This window comes from Hydractinia symbiolongicarpus, chromosome 4, assembly GCF_029227915.1.
Source record: "Hydractinia symbiolongicarpus strain clone_291-10 chromosome 4, HSymV2.1, whole genome shotgun sequence".
Taxonomy (NCBI): Eukaryota; Metazoa; Cnidaria; class Hydrozoa; order Anthoathecata; family Hydractiniidae; genus Hydractinia; species Hydractinia symbiolongicarpus.
Genome location: NC_079878.1, coordinates 12780266 through 12795221, shown reverse-complemented (window position 1 = coordinate 12795221; position 14956 = coordinate 12780266). Strand labels below are relative to the sequence as shown.

At 34.3% G+C, this 14956-nt stretch overlaps 1 protein-coding gene across 4 annotated transcripts in view; it reads right to left on the bottom strand.

Moving 5' to 3' along the window:
- The window catches only part of LOC130641356 (ATP-dependent translocase ABCB1-like), a 32634-nt gene extending 17678 nt beyond the window's left edge, over nt 1–14956 (bottom strand). The window contains exons 1-5 of one of the 4 annotated variants that reach the window (XM_057448126.1): nt 14891–14956; nt 13423–13482; nt 12410–12463; nt 1691–1820; nt 150–541 (exon numbers count right to left, since the gene is read on the bottom strand). In XM_057448126.1, coding sequence (XP_057304109.1) covers nt 150–541; nt 1691–1820; nt 12410–12463; nt 13423–13482; nt 14891–14937 — 683 coding nt within the window. In that variant the 5' untranslated portion in view covers nt 14938–14956. Of the gene's footprint in view, nt 1–149; nt 542–1690; nt 1821–5451; nt 5945–8563; nt 8896–12409; nt 12464–13422; nt 13483–14890 lie in introns of those variants that run through there. The other 3 variants (XM_057448127.1, XM_057448125.1, XM_057448128.1) reach the window with 3 other exon arrangements.

Genomic DNA, 14956 nt, shown 5'->3' with positions numbered 1-14956 from the left:
TTTATATTTATCCAAAGCATTATGTGTTCAACACCCAGAAACAAAAGAGAAGAATTGCACATAATCACCAAACATAAAATATAGCTTTAAAAATTTTTTACATATTCTATTACATTTTAATTATTTTAAGAAGTTAGAAAGTAACTTACTCAAACATTCTACCAGTCAGACCACCACCTTCATTGACATCAAACCAACCAATATTTTGTCTTAATATAGCTTTGAAAAATTTTAGTCGTATTCTATGAGTTTGTCTTATAGCACTAACTGACCAGAAAGCACACTGCATATAACCGGCCAGCCATGCAGCAATAGCTAAAAAACAGTATAATTGTGAAAAATATGCCATTTCATCTTCGATGTCAATAACCTCTTTTGTAGCATTAGTGCTATTTCGTTGAATCTGAATTCCAAATTCAATAAATTTGCTAGTAAGCTCTCCAAGCACAAGAAGCTGACAAGGAAATGCTGCACCATTAGCAATAGCTCCAAATGTTCCCACCAACATTAATATTATGTCCAGTCTGTCAGCAAATTGAAACTAAATATGTATAATTAAAAAACGTTAATAATTCCATTTTTATTTCCACACATTGATGTTATAATTTTTTAGAAATGGCAACTCATGACTTGCCATGCTGTTATGGCAAACTATTCTATAAAAAAAATAGTGAATGAAATATTTCCACTGTTTCATTCCCTTATCTTTATTTATGATGTTGGCAGCATTTATTCTTTTGAAAGTAATACATCCTTTTTGTTAGAGTATTAAGTTATTACTAATAATTTCTTCAGGTAGCTTACAGGACAAAAAAAAAATTGCAAATAAGAAGAGATGAAAGTCCCTTATGCTTGTTTATCAAGCCTATCAAGAAGTATATAAATTCATATTTCATTACAAAATCCTTTTTATCTATTTCATCATATATTTTTATATATTTTATATATTATTACTTGCTTTAAAACAATTGAGGAAAAAATTGCAATGCCTGCAGCTATCTGGTCGTGCAATTTGTCACATTCACAACAAAAACTCTTGCCCAGGCCTGTTACACCATATAATACCCTATTCAATTGACAATTTAAATGATTTCAGATTGTCCAGCCCTACCCAAGCATGAAACAGTATAAACAACATTGTAACCCTATTTGGTCCAGAGATAGGTTTCATCCAGGGGAATCCTTTTGTAAATTTTAGACAGGTGATTAATCTGATTTGGATTTTATCCGAAAAAGAGGAAAATCGAATTATAGATTTCTGTAGCTCAAATAACAGCCTTAAACACCCTAGAAGAACTATATACTTTTGTGGTTCCTCCTGGAAACAATTGACAGGGTATATCATATATCACTCGAAATTAGTGAGGCTAACCGCATAAAATATGAATCACTACCACTTCACAGTTTTACTTTGCACTTGAAATATATATCCCGTGAAGCCATGCAACACATGCGCGTTTTAGTCCTAAAACTGTGGAAATGCAAACAATTAGATTTTTTGGTCATTTGGTCAGAAAAACAGATCCTTTGTATTTTTTTCAAAATTAGTTATTAAAATAATTCTCCATATATATCTGTGGATGAGATATACAATTCATTGATAGCATAAATGTAATTTGAAGGCATTACATTTCGCTCAATTGCTACTGACATAGTTATTTTATTAAAACCATTTAAACGAGTAACTTACTAGTTGTGTAAGAGACACCGCTTTGTCATATTTTCGTTTTTTTCCTCGCTTTCCTTTCTTAATTTTCTTTGTGCCTTTATTTTCTTCATCATCCCCTTCATCTTCTTCTTCATCACTATCTTCAGATGGTCTAATTAAAGCAGTAATAGTAGCTAGAGTATACCGAAAATAAAAAAATACCAACAGAGATATAAAAGGTAATTAAATCATACAATAAAGTTGCTCACTTCAAAGGAAAAAAATTTCACAAAAATTAAAAAAAAAAAAAAAGCCAAATCTTGGGAAATATAGCTTTGCGAATAGCCCTTCTAGATTTTTTTTAAGAAGTACATAAGTTTTGCAATCATTTTAACGATAACTTTTATGACAGGCAAATGTCCATCAACATTTTTTGTCTCATTAGGTTTATATATAAAGCATAGACAGTAACAGCATTTTCCCCATTCCAGCTTTTTAATTCTTTTGGCACTTGTCAATTTTTGAGTAAATGCTGACGTATTGACAAAAAAAGCAGGCAAATAACATAATTTCAATTAGAAAGACTGCATCAAGATTTTGTCGTGATGTCACTTCTATTCTCGTAATGAATGATTGGTTAACAGGTGATCGGAAAACAATTGGCCAAAAAATCTTTAACAACAGATATTTTTAACAACACTACTAAGGTCATTTTAGACTTATTATGTGTTAGCAACTAATTTATGCATCTAAAATGTTTGAAACAGTTACTATCATTTCAAAGTTTACATGTTTTGGCCTGTAAACATTATGACATCATTTTTTGACTGGACAATGTCATCCAAAATTGTTTTACCCTAATTATCCTCTAATGGACTAACAAACATTTTTGCAAAGCTTTGTGGCATTTTCAGCACTTTCAATTTTGGGGTCAATAACCATTTTATCACAGTGCTTTCTATTTCTTTTTCTTTTTATTTTATATATTTTTTTATATAATTTGGTTTTTTTTTACTGTAAATAATAAGAAAAAAACATTGATTTCCATGTGAGATAAATTGATATTGCTCAGCTAGAAATTTTTTTTTGCAATTAATGGCTCAGCTAGTTTCTTATTCTCAGAATTTGGTGAGCCGTTGCGTGAGCAAGATCAATTGCTCTTCCCTTATTGATAGGCCTGAAGCCCAGTATTAATGTGACTCATAAATATATATTTATGAGTGTTTAAATGCACACATATATAGATCTTCTTCCTACAGTACTCTGGTTTGTATTGCCCATGCTTATGAATGTTTTTGTAGCCAGATGTCTTCGCCACTTGTGCCTGCCTCCACAGATTTTTTATGCCTATATATTGCCCATCTGGCTAGGTTTTTACTACCACAATCAGTTTGTATGTATCTAAATTTTGTTGGCCTTCTACATCTTGAGATGGGATATGCTAATCCTCTAACCAACAATTGGACACTATCCACAGTTTTAAAAGGTATGAAGCGTATGCTTGGTGTTCCGGCCAAGCCACGTCTTCCTATTACCACTGCTCTTCTTTTTGGTATTCGTTCTCGCCTTAACCTAAATTGTAGCTTTCATGCTTCATTTTGGGCTGTTTGTTTAGTTTCATTTTTTGGTCTGTTCCGTAAGTCACATTTATTGCCGGCATCTTCTACGATATTTAATCCCCTCAAACAACTAGTTCGGTCTGATTTTACTTTTCATGATGACCATATTCTCGTTCTAGTTAGATGGAGTAAGACCATTCAACTGGGACAGCGCACAATTACTGTTCCACTGGTGGCTATTCCTTCTTCTCCTCTTTGTCCAGTTCGGGCTATTTTGCATGCTTTTTCTCTCACTCCAGGTGTTCTGCCTGATGCTCAAGCCTTTTGTTGGCGCAAATCCTCGATGCTACCCAACTCTATATTGACATATCGGACTTTCATGTCCGTTATGAAAAAAGTGTTGACAGAGTTAGGGTGTTCTACCTCCCAATATGGTACCCACTCGTTTCGCCGTGGGGGGGCCACCTTTGCTTTAGAGGCAGGCGTTCCCCTGGATGTCATATCCTTATTGGGGGACTGGAAATCTGATAGTATGTTTCTTTACCTTCACATGCCCCTTGCTCAGCGGTTTTCTGCCCAACGACTTATGGCATCACACCTTGCATGACATATTTTATTTTATTTTATTTTCTACTACTACTTTGGATTTGGACTCTATGTTTTCACATATTTTACGTTGTGAGCTATGCTATGTATATATATATTTTGTTCACGCTTATTAATATTATATAGAGATGTGTTATTACCTTGGCTTTGTTGTTGCTTATATTATATATGTGTTCTACTTTCATTTCATGCTTGTATATATTTTCAGCTATTACTATATATAAATGTTTTGTAACTTTTGTCCTATCTACAGCAATAGAACTGTACTCTACAATGATGAGTTTTTATGTGTGAGTTTAAGTGACTCATAAATATATATTTATGAGTGTTTAAATGCACACATATATAGATCTTCTTCCTACAGTACTCTGGTTTGTATTGCCCATAGTTAGTTCACCATTTACCTATGTGCCTTTTCTGGTCAGCAGCATATTTTTTGGTCAGCAGTCTTGCTAGTATTTAAGCTGCAGTTGCCTCATGGTTTTCCTTTTCAGTTCTAGCAGTTTTTCTTCCTCCTCCCTCCCTGCTGCTATTATATATACCTCTATGTTTTCACATATTTTACGTTGTGAGCTATGCTATGTATATATATATTTTGTTCACGCTTATTAATATTATATAGAGATGTGTTATTACCTTGGCTTTGTTGTTGCTTATATTATATATGTGTTCTACTTTCATTTCATGCTTGTATATATTTTCAGCTATTACTATATATAAATGTTTTGTAACTTTTGTCCTATCTACAGCAATAGAACTGTACTCTACAATGATGAGTTTTTATGTGTGAGTTTAAATTGTTTTTAAATCAACAAGTTATGACATCATCAAAAACCCTTTCTCCTAAGAAGTGTTTACCACAAAAAGTATTTATAAACAAACCTAAAATGGGTTTATATATAAACAAATGGGTTTGTAATAAACAAATGGGTTTGTATAGGGTTTGTATATAACATAAACAAAATGGGTTTATATATAAAAAAGAATCACTTTATGCAAAAAGTTGAAGAAAAGTACTTGCAATTCTAGTGTACTAGCTTATTCCTCCTCAAGGAAAAAAGATGTGTTAAATTTCTTTGAATACAAGTCAATCATATAGTTAGGCCTGTCAATCTAAAACAAAATTTTGGAAATAACCTTGGGGTGTCAGGTGGTCAAATTGCATCAATTCAAGCATGTCTTATAAAAAGTTCCATAATAAAAAGAAAACAGCACCTCTAGCCATAAAAAATAGGCTATATAACTATATAAAAATAGAATTTTTTTATATAATAGACAATAGATGAATTCCGTTGTTTACCTTTTAAGCGGCAAGCTTTTTTGGGTTTGGCATTTGCGTGGCAAAAAAAAAGATGGGAGAGCTAGGTGAAGCAAAGTAATTATTATTCCATTTCTTCACACGAAAAAAACTTTCTTAGGACTTTTAATGAATTCAAATAAATCAGAAGGCATCAACCTACACTCAATAATAGTTTATATAACCGTATCTCTTCACCAAATCCTAACATTTTTTCCATAGCATGCAAAGCCAGAGCCAAAAGGAGCTTACAACTAAAAGCAAACAAACAACAACGTCATGCTGGAATTCATCTACACATCACCGAAAATGCAGGACACATACCCATCAATGCAACTTACATTTTGATCTTTCTTTCAGGCATGTATGTAGAAAGCTAGTTAGAATGTATGGCTATCTAGCAAATGGCAAATAGTTATTTATTTATGCTGAATTCAATTTGTACATTCTACAAGATTTTAGTTAGCTAATTAGAGATTTCTTTGTTTTCCATATTGTTGTGAAACAGCTGGTGGCTATAGCTACAACTTTGTTTTGTTCTTCATCTCTTTTTCGGTTCCAGTTGTTCTCTCCTATTAACTCTTTGTGCTGTATCGATTTGTTTTGAAACAAATTTTAGTGAAGCTAGGAAAGTATTAAAGCTGCTGTGCCACGCTTTCGGTTTCGTTTCCCGCGCCACTTATTCGCAACACAATAGGACATTAGTGAGCAGGACCAGAACCCTGCAACTGTTGGCTCAAATACCACCTAAGGGGATTCCATTTTTTTTGTGTTGTGTTCTAACAAGGAACAGTTAATATATTACGTCATCAATTTTTTAGAAACCTGTGTGTGGCCGAGAGAGCTGCCACATAAAAAAATGCGTTTTTAATTTACATATTAACTATTCAATTTTTTATTTTTTATTTGAATTTATTTTAATTAATAATTTGCTTTTTGTATTTTTATTTATTGCAATTTTAAAAAAATTCAGCTTTATTTTATCTGTACCGTAGCCCATAGGTGACATGCTTAGAATATCTTTTATTTCTCCTTAAAGTCATATAAATGTAACTGTTACCCGCGTTTTATAACTGTCGACTCGACACTTATAAGGCGTGGCGACAGTTATAAGTGTCGAGTCGACAGTTATAATCACGCGACGACAGTTAAAAGTGTCGACTCGACAGTTAGGTGAATATTATTCTCGATTTTCCTTCCGAACCAGTGTTTTTTCTTTTAACTATGGTTTAAAATAGTAGCCCCAGTAGCAACTCTCAACAAAACACGAATAAGTAATTAGCCACGATAAATCTATTTTATCACAATATATGAAATGCATAGCTTGTGCTAGCACAACCTCGTCCCCAGGGCCTTTTTGGCTTGATTGGTAAATAAAGGTTCAGGTTCACCATTTTTTAATGATAACATCTACCGCTTTCATTAGAACGAGAGGTATATGTCGTTGAAAACGATTCTTTGACCAACGAAGATAGATCATTACAAATTAACTTGAAAGATTCTATCAAATCCAAATAATTCGGCGAATCCTAGAAAAAATATGTGGTAAAAAACTTGAGCGGTAAAATGTTTGTATTATGCGTTGTAGGTGTATGATACTAGATGTGTTACAAAGGTTGGGATGGAGGGGGGGTGCTTGGAATGGCGAATTTAGGTGTTACGTAATTATTGAATGGCCCCTAAAACCAAAAGGTTTTAACACAATACACCTCCAATAGTGAGTATGAGAACCACCTCTTAAGTACCTGAATAATTTAATTTACGCTGCCATATGAATAAAAAATTATATTATACCCTACGCCTCTTTTTTATCGTAACAGTAAGAAAATGATTTTCTCTTTTTTTAATCTTGTCGTTGGAAAAAAAAAACATGATTAAACGTCATGTTTTTCAAGGAGAAAGCTCTCGATGGTGACCAGGTCTGTCAAATAGATTAAAATATAAATTTGATTCCCATGCCCACCAATCAAGCGTAACTCAAAATATGTGTCTTAAACTTTCCCAAGGCGTATAATTACATGATACAAACAACAAAGTCAGTTTTCGACAGTTTTCAGAAACACATCCAGTAAATTATCGACTAATTGCTAAGTCAAAATGAGCGCCCAGGCCTTTGATCCTTTTTCTTTAAATAAACGTCAAGTGGCCAAAAAGCGCCCAGGTGGTAAACTAAAGGCTTTGTTCAATCAACTAACAAAAATGTACCTGCGTTTGGAATTCTAAGTCCTTAGTTAAGTCACAACTTGACATTTTGTGAGAGTCAGATAATGACCAAATCACTGTTGAACCATTTGGTTGCAATAACGTTGTCAAAGTTATACTGGAATTTATTAAGGGTGTAAAATGTAAAAGGTGAATATTGAAGGAGTTTAGCTTTTTTTGTCACATACACTCACACATATTTAATATAAGCGCCCATTCTGGATTAGCGAAATAAGAAATAAAACAATCAGAAATAAAACAATCATCCAGAATGGCTAACCTGTAATTTATGATACATTATTTCAGTTCTATCCTATGGTGTCATCTAACCAAAATATTAAAGGGGTTAGAAAAAGGAGCTGTGTGCGTAAGGTTGAGTTGTTTTATTATATAATACGCAATGCAGACACACAAAATCAAAATATCCCGAAAATGGCATCTCTTTTTTTGGCGGTGAAAACTCAATTTAACTGCATAACCGCGAATATTAACTGTGGAGAGCGGATGTTATAAAAATGTTATGTATTTATAAGTTAAGATTATATATCAAAGGTATAACACATGTAAAGATGGCTAAATTTGTTTGTGCACACACGTTAGTGGAATAACAATAAAGCATGTTACAGTAACCGCGATGTTATGACACCTTCAACTAATTGATTTTATAAAATAGCACCAAACACATTACCTTTCTTAATCTCTACCACTTAACTGTGTTTAATATCAAATTATAAATTTGAACATTTTAACTCCACTTTATTCGTAATAAAATTAAGTACAGGAATGTTATTTAAAATGGTGCCGTACACTTTAATTATCATGGTTTGCGATAAGCGAGTCTTAAGTTACGTAACCAGCGAGACATGTGAAGCTTTGCAGCACAATGGCTAACAAGCTAAGATAGATCTTGTCCCCCGGGCTGTTTTTTTTCGAAAATCTCACCGTCCGAGATTGTCAGAAAGAAAAGAAAAACCCTGTAGACGAGGGTAAGGGTAAGACGAGGGTAAAACTTTACTCGAAAGGCATGCTTCAGTTTAATTTAAGATTGTATGCCTAAGGTTAGAAACAAAGGGAGATTTTCTTTTTCAGGAAAGAGACAAATAAGCTTGGAAAAGCTAGCCATGCACAAATTGCAGGACACAATATTTGATACGTAAAAATATAATAGCAAATTCTTTGTAGTAAAAACTGCTTTAAATTCATTCTTTAAAAGATTTCATTCAAACAAGACATAGAAAATAAGTTTATTACCTATATCCATTTTGTTTTGTGTTTTCCCTTGGTTTTTCATCAACAGGGATGATTTTTATCTCAGGAAGTCTAACACCTCCGTTAATATTTCCATTTTCATCAGAGTGTCGTTGGGTGTCCACTTTCTTCACGTCGTCATCGTCGTTGAAACTGTCGTCATGATACGTCTTATTGACGTGTCCGACGTCGGACATTATAATGTTTGCTTTGCGCTCTGTTTAAAACTTACAGTCAAGTTCGTAAGGTTTTTTCTTGTCTGTCTGTGCTGAACCTTAACACTTAGACAGTAATTATAAAATATACCATCGTTCATGTTATTTTGTTCGTATCGTATCAAAAAAAAAGATTCATTATTAAAAACAATGAAATTAGACGCGAATTTCCTACCATGGAGATTGCATTATACGGTCGTTCAAATTTGATTACTTTGTGAAATAATTAATTAAAAAAGCAGTCATCGAAATAAAGTGCATATATATATATATAAAAATATACAAGTTTTTTCTGATCAGAAGCAATAAATTTGTGGTTACTGACTGTTTTTATTAGTTGAGGCTTTTTGAGACTTTTTATTTTTATGATATATTTAAAAATAATCATACGACTTAAGCTGGATGCAAGTGACTTCTAAAAATGTTGTTATCTTTATTAAATCTTTTGTTTTCCTAATTATAATTTTATTAAGTAAATCCTATTTTGACAAATCGACAATACGTAGCCTTCTTAACTCAAAGTCAGGTCAAAGAATTCGATGATGGTTGTAGCATCCTAAGGGGTCCGAGACATTGAACAGTAACAAGCGAATTTTGACGGTCTGAGTGCGTGCTACTTAGATAGAAACGGAGTTCTTAATTGCTTGTGATTGCAACTAAAATTCTTCTCTCGTGCTCTATATATTTTGTCTTGGGTTGTAGCTAATCTCTTGTAGACTACATTATTCTTCCCAAGTGAATTCGAAAATGCTACAATTTCAGATGACACATAGCCCGTAAAACAAGGTAGAGGATAGATCGAAAACACAAAAAAAATCAACTGGACCTCCCCGTTTTTTAGATTGGTAAAAAAAAAGCTAAGTCGACCCCATTGTAAAAAAATAACAAGAGAACCTGGGAACTAGGTTGGTAAAGACTAAATTTTCAGCTTTTCTTCTGCATGCCAGGTCACTTTTATTTTCAAATGTTTACGATTAAACATTAAGTATCATACGCCCGAACGTTTAAGAGTCAAACGGCGCGTTTTGTACAGCGGATACATAGAAAACATGTAAACTTCGAGGCAAAGACTCCTGGTTTCTCATAATACATGGGGAAAGTTGAACTTGTTAATGCCTTTTGATATTTCACCTGACATTTCTTACGTAATAAACGAGATGGAAGTTAAAAATAGTCGTAGGTAATTGACATTATATTATCCCAGTTTATTATCAACCCTGGGCATAATGTTTGTTGAAATGATGGGTTAACATAACAACGTCAAAAATGCGCAAGTTGCACTTTCCACAATATCCGCATCACAGGGAGAAATCTGTACGTAACCTCGTCCCAGGGCTTTTTGTCTCTCATCGGCGCTTCGCTTATTGATTGGTCTGACGAAAAAGGCCCTGAAGGAGGCTGGTTTTATTCCATGCCGTGATTGGTCCAGACTTTTTATCTAATTATGCGTAAGATAATACGTCACTCGGTCCGTGAAATATCTAGGCTTAAAATTAACTGTAAATAAAAAAGAAGGCCGACACTGTGCATACATGTGCATAAGAGAAAAATATTTGGAGAACACATTTTGGCATATTTTTATGGCTTTTTTTTAGGTTAAACTAAAAAGTTAACTGTTAACCCAGATTTACTTGTGGGTAGCAAGTGCAAGCAATGTCTTGGTCAGCTAGCTTAAAACAACAAGTGTAAAAAGATAGCTATAACTACAGATATGTTCGTCTCGCCGTCCGATATGCAAAAAGAGACAACATGTCCTGGGATCGAGGTTGATCTGTACGTTCTTAATTAATCGCAGCCTCCTTTTCACTATCTATGTCTGAGGTTGTAAGTTCTTAATTCTTATTCTTAACTATGTGAGAGGAACATGATAGTCAATCTTGTTCCCATAACTTTCCGGATATGCGTTCTGACGTAAAATGAGTACTACTTCTTTCGTGCAGCCACATATCCAGAAAACAAAAAAAAGCCCTGGGGACGGAATTGTATAATAGTAACTTAGAAACGTGTTGACATTTACAAAAAATTTCGTAAAACAAGATTACGTATTTTTATTGATGAGATTAGTGGTTGCACACACAAAAAAAGGATTATTATAAAGGGTCGGTGTCCATTAAGATAAAAATTGTTCATCAACTGTTGTACAGCAGTCACTGGTATCACTTTAATGAAATCACATGTTGTACAAAAGAACAACACAAGACATGTTGCACAATGTTGTAGTAATTTTTTTCATTTCTACATCATTTACACAACATACAGGGTTAAATGGAAACCAAGTTATAAAGATAGAAATCCTCGCAATCGATCATTGCAAAATTTTTAATTAATTATGTCATCAAAACTCCGATGATCAGCATAGCTAACTAGCAAGGCCTATCCTCGTGCTTAGGAATTTTAAGTATTTTTACATCTTGACAATATTTGATGTAAAAAGGACTTTGAACAAGATTTACTTAAAAAAATATCAAATAAATCCCTTTTAAGTAACCATTTTTGCAAGTTTTTCTTTTTTACGCCCCTTCAGTTTAAGGGCGTTACTATTTTTTCTGAATATATGTCCATTTAAGCTCTTTGAAGATTAATATCTAGAAAAAAATATCTAGCACCATCATGAAATGATAACAACAGTGCAAGCTAACTGCATCTTGGTGAGATACAATCAGCTTCTAGAAGGTAATTGCATGGTTTAGTAGCCATGCATGAAGATAAAATAAAGATAATTTCTCATGATTATTACATGTGGAAATAATGAACTATTTAGTGGTGCAGTGGTATTTGCATGTCAAAGTTAATGATGGCCGTTTATTTTTATAATGTCTTATATGCACGCGATCTTGCCTCAACGGAACTTCTGCACGGGGCCGGAGGTTTAAAAACGCAGATTTGGGGGGAACGGGTCCCTAACTGATTTCAATTTATAATTTTGAAGAAAATGTAGAAGAATGGGCGGAAATAAACTTGATTTGCTGAAACTGAACCAACCTCTTCCAGTGTTTTTTGCCTTTTTGACACGGAAACGGGCGGCGAGTAAGCGCTAGCGGCTTTGACATAGGCAACAAACCCTTGGGACGAGGATGGAACTGGACGGATTTTTAGCAAACCATATGCTGGGGCTACAAGTGGCGATGTGCATTGATGCATTCTAACTACTCGGTTATATATACAGATCCATATTTAAACATATAACCCTGAAAATAATATTTGAGAAAATGGATGCTTTGGTTACTTCTTGAAATAAGAAAACATTATCGCCGGGCCAGCGCTTAACAGCAGTGAGATTGCGAAAGCTCTGATTTCGTAGAAGTGCAGGCCGGATAATTAACGTAGAAGATGCGCCAGTCGCAGTTTCTGCGATGCCAGCAACAGCCCATCAAGGTCCAAAATATTGGAAAAATGAGGAAAGCTGACGTCAGCAAGAATTGGTATATTTCAAGAGTTTAACTAAGTACGCGTTACGTAGATAGAAACGGTGTTATTTCTAAAATGGTGTTATCAACTGCTTTTAGTTACAATTTTTGAATTTTGACCCTTTATTCATAAAATATTTTTTCTTGGTTTGTAAGTACTAAGTTGGTGGTATAATATTATATAGCGCTTTTATCATTTAATTATTTGTTAGAAGTTTTATTCTTACCTGAGATTTTTGTGAAGAAGCTGATAAGTGCTCGGTCTTCTGAATGCAAATCTCCTAAAGAAGAAGAAAAAACAACCGAATACAAGAAAAGCCTCTAAAATTTGATGTTTTTAGAACATGTGTCACAAAATTTATATTCGAATTTTTTTTGCAACGCTGTTGCTTAGCCGGTAATGATTCTGCGAAGTAAAGAAAGCCACTGTACTTCTATGTTAATTTGACGACATAAATATTCTAAAAGTAACGCCAATTAGGGAGGATGTGGAATTAAAGTTTCTTTAATAAGAGTTAGCGGGATAAAACTGAAGGCACGTTTCCATTTGACCGCATTTTCTGTTTAGCGCAAAAATCTCTGATTTTATATATGTGCGTACATTGACAAAATTAGAGATTATATCCTACTGCATTGGCGCTAAAAAAACTTGTAAGCTTTTTGCGCTATAGCGGAAAATGCTGTCCAATGGGAACGATCCCTTTGCGCTATTCTTAGCTACAATCATATTAAACAGAATCATATGTATTTTATATATACTCTTTGCTGTTTTACAAAGATATATAGCTTATTAAAAAACATATTGTCCATAAAAGTAGCTTCAATGCTCTACTGATTTCAAACAAATACATGGGGAAGGCGCGTGAGCAAAATAAATCCCCGTTTTAGCGTAACACCAGAGGTTACCTGAGAGATGTTGCTTTGTCATTCTCAAGTTAGATAGTTGCATCCAAGTTGCGAATGGGAATCGTGACAACGTTGTTTTGCGGCGTTGTTACAACGTTAATTTCACGCCTTGCTTGCAACGTTGTGAAAACGTTCGAACAACGTCGTAACACCTTGAAAGCATGCTACAACGTCAGAATACTCTCAAAGTAACCATTTACAGCTAGGTTTTGCAGCACGAGGCTCGAACACGATATGAAAAGGTGTTTGGTGGTAATTGAGCTTTCAATTTTGGATGTTTTATTGCGTATGAATTTTTCGTTCAAGAAAACGAAAAAAGAAATATATCACTTATGCTGGCTTTAATACGATATTGTCGACACTAGGATAAAATCCACTGAATAATAATTTTTCTCTAGAAAAAATAACAAATAATAAAATAACCATCACAACAAATTAACATTGCGTTCTAAGAGACAACTTTGCCCTCGTCCCCAGGGATTTTGGCCTCTTCGATGGAGAAGGAAAGGCAAAAATCTCGGTGAATGAGAGGGTGAGAACAACTTAAAATGCTAACGTAGGTATCACGGAATCGTTTCTTTAAATCTGGGAGAATAGAAACAAAGCCCCGAAGGAGAGTGATTTAGAAGAACAGGCTCCTACGATCATAATTAGAATATTTTTTACGACCTAGCTTTCAAATAAATATGCCTCGTTTGTACGGAGCGCTGTTTTCTTTGTAGCATGTCCGCTGGATGGTTTCCCGGATTGACTTACTGATTTGCCTTGTTTTCATTTTCTGCAAAATTTTACATAGTAAACAAAAGAGGCATGCTGAAAAAAATAGTGACGACAAGTTCTTGTGTTTTCGTCACCTTGATACTGTTAGGACCAAGATTAGACCAAAATCAAAAGTGCTTTGTTTTCTAAAAAAAATCGGCATAGTTAACAAGAAAGCATGCTGATAATGATGTGATCTCCGTTCACGTAAAAACAAACAAAAACATTTTGGCACAAATGAGTAAATATCTCTTTAATAATAGCCGTCGTCTGTCTGTCTGTGTGTCCGCGAAAGCCGTGTCCCGTAACGGAAACACGAAATCTTTAAAATGCGCATCAATACCAAATGTGATACATTTCATCCACTTTGTTGCAACGGGATAATTTAAAGGACGGGCGACCCCGTGGATTTTTCCACGGGCTAATGACTAGTCTCTTAAATAATAGCCGTCGTCTGTCTGTGTGTCCGCGAAAACAGCGTCCCGTAACGGAAACACGAAATTTTTAAAATGCGCACGAATATCAAATGCGATATATTTTTATCCACTTTGTTGCGACGGGTAAATTTAAAGGACGAGCGACCGCGACGGGCGACCCCGTGGATTTTTCCACGGGTTAACGACTAGTCTATATTATAATACCCATATACGTCTGTCCGTCTGTCACGAAAAATGGTAGCTTGTCTGCACAAGTATAAAAAGGACGAGCGAACCCGTGGATTTTTCCACGGGCCAACGACTAGTTTCATATATTTATGCCAAACACAATTCTCGCTCTCCACAAACTAAGACAGAAATTCGAATTTTGCTAATTTTTTCTACAGCTACAGTATCGCATTTATTCTCTCAAATAAAAATTATAATCAAAGGCGTGATTTTTTAAGCTGCGTCATGTTCTTGCTTATGCTTGGGGAAATTTTCATGTAAGTTGAAAGGCAATTTGAGATCGATATAAATTTTCAAATCTGACTCGATCATTATTACAATGATTACAAAGGCTAATAAAGGCTAATAAGAATCTAGCATGCCAAGTTTTCAGCTTACCTTTCATCATCATCTTTTAAATGATAATTGAGTTGTTGATTCCTCATTTATACTAAACGTTATAAC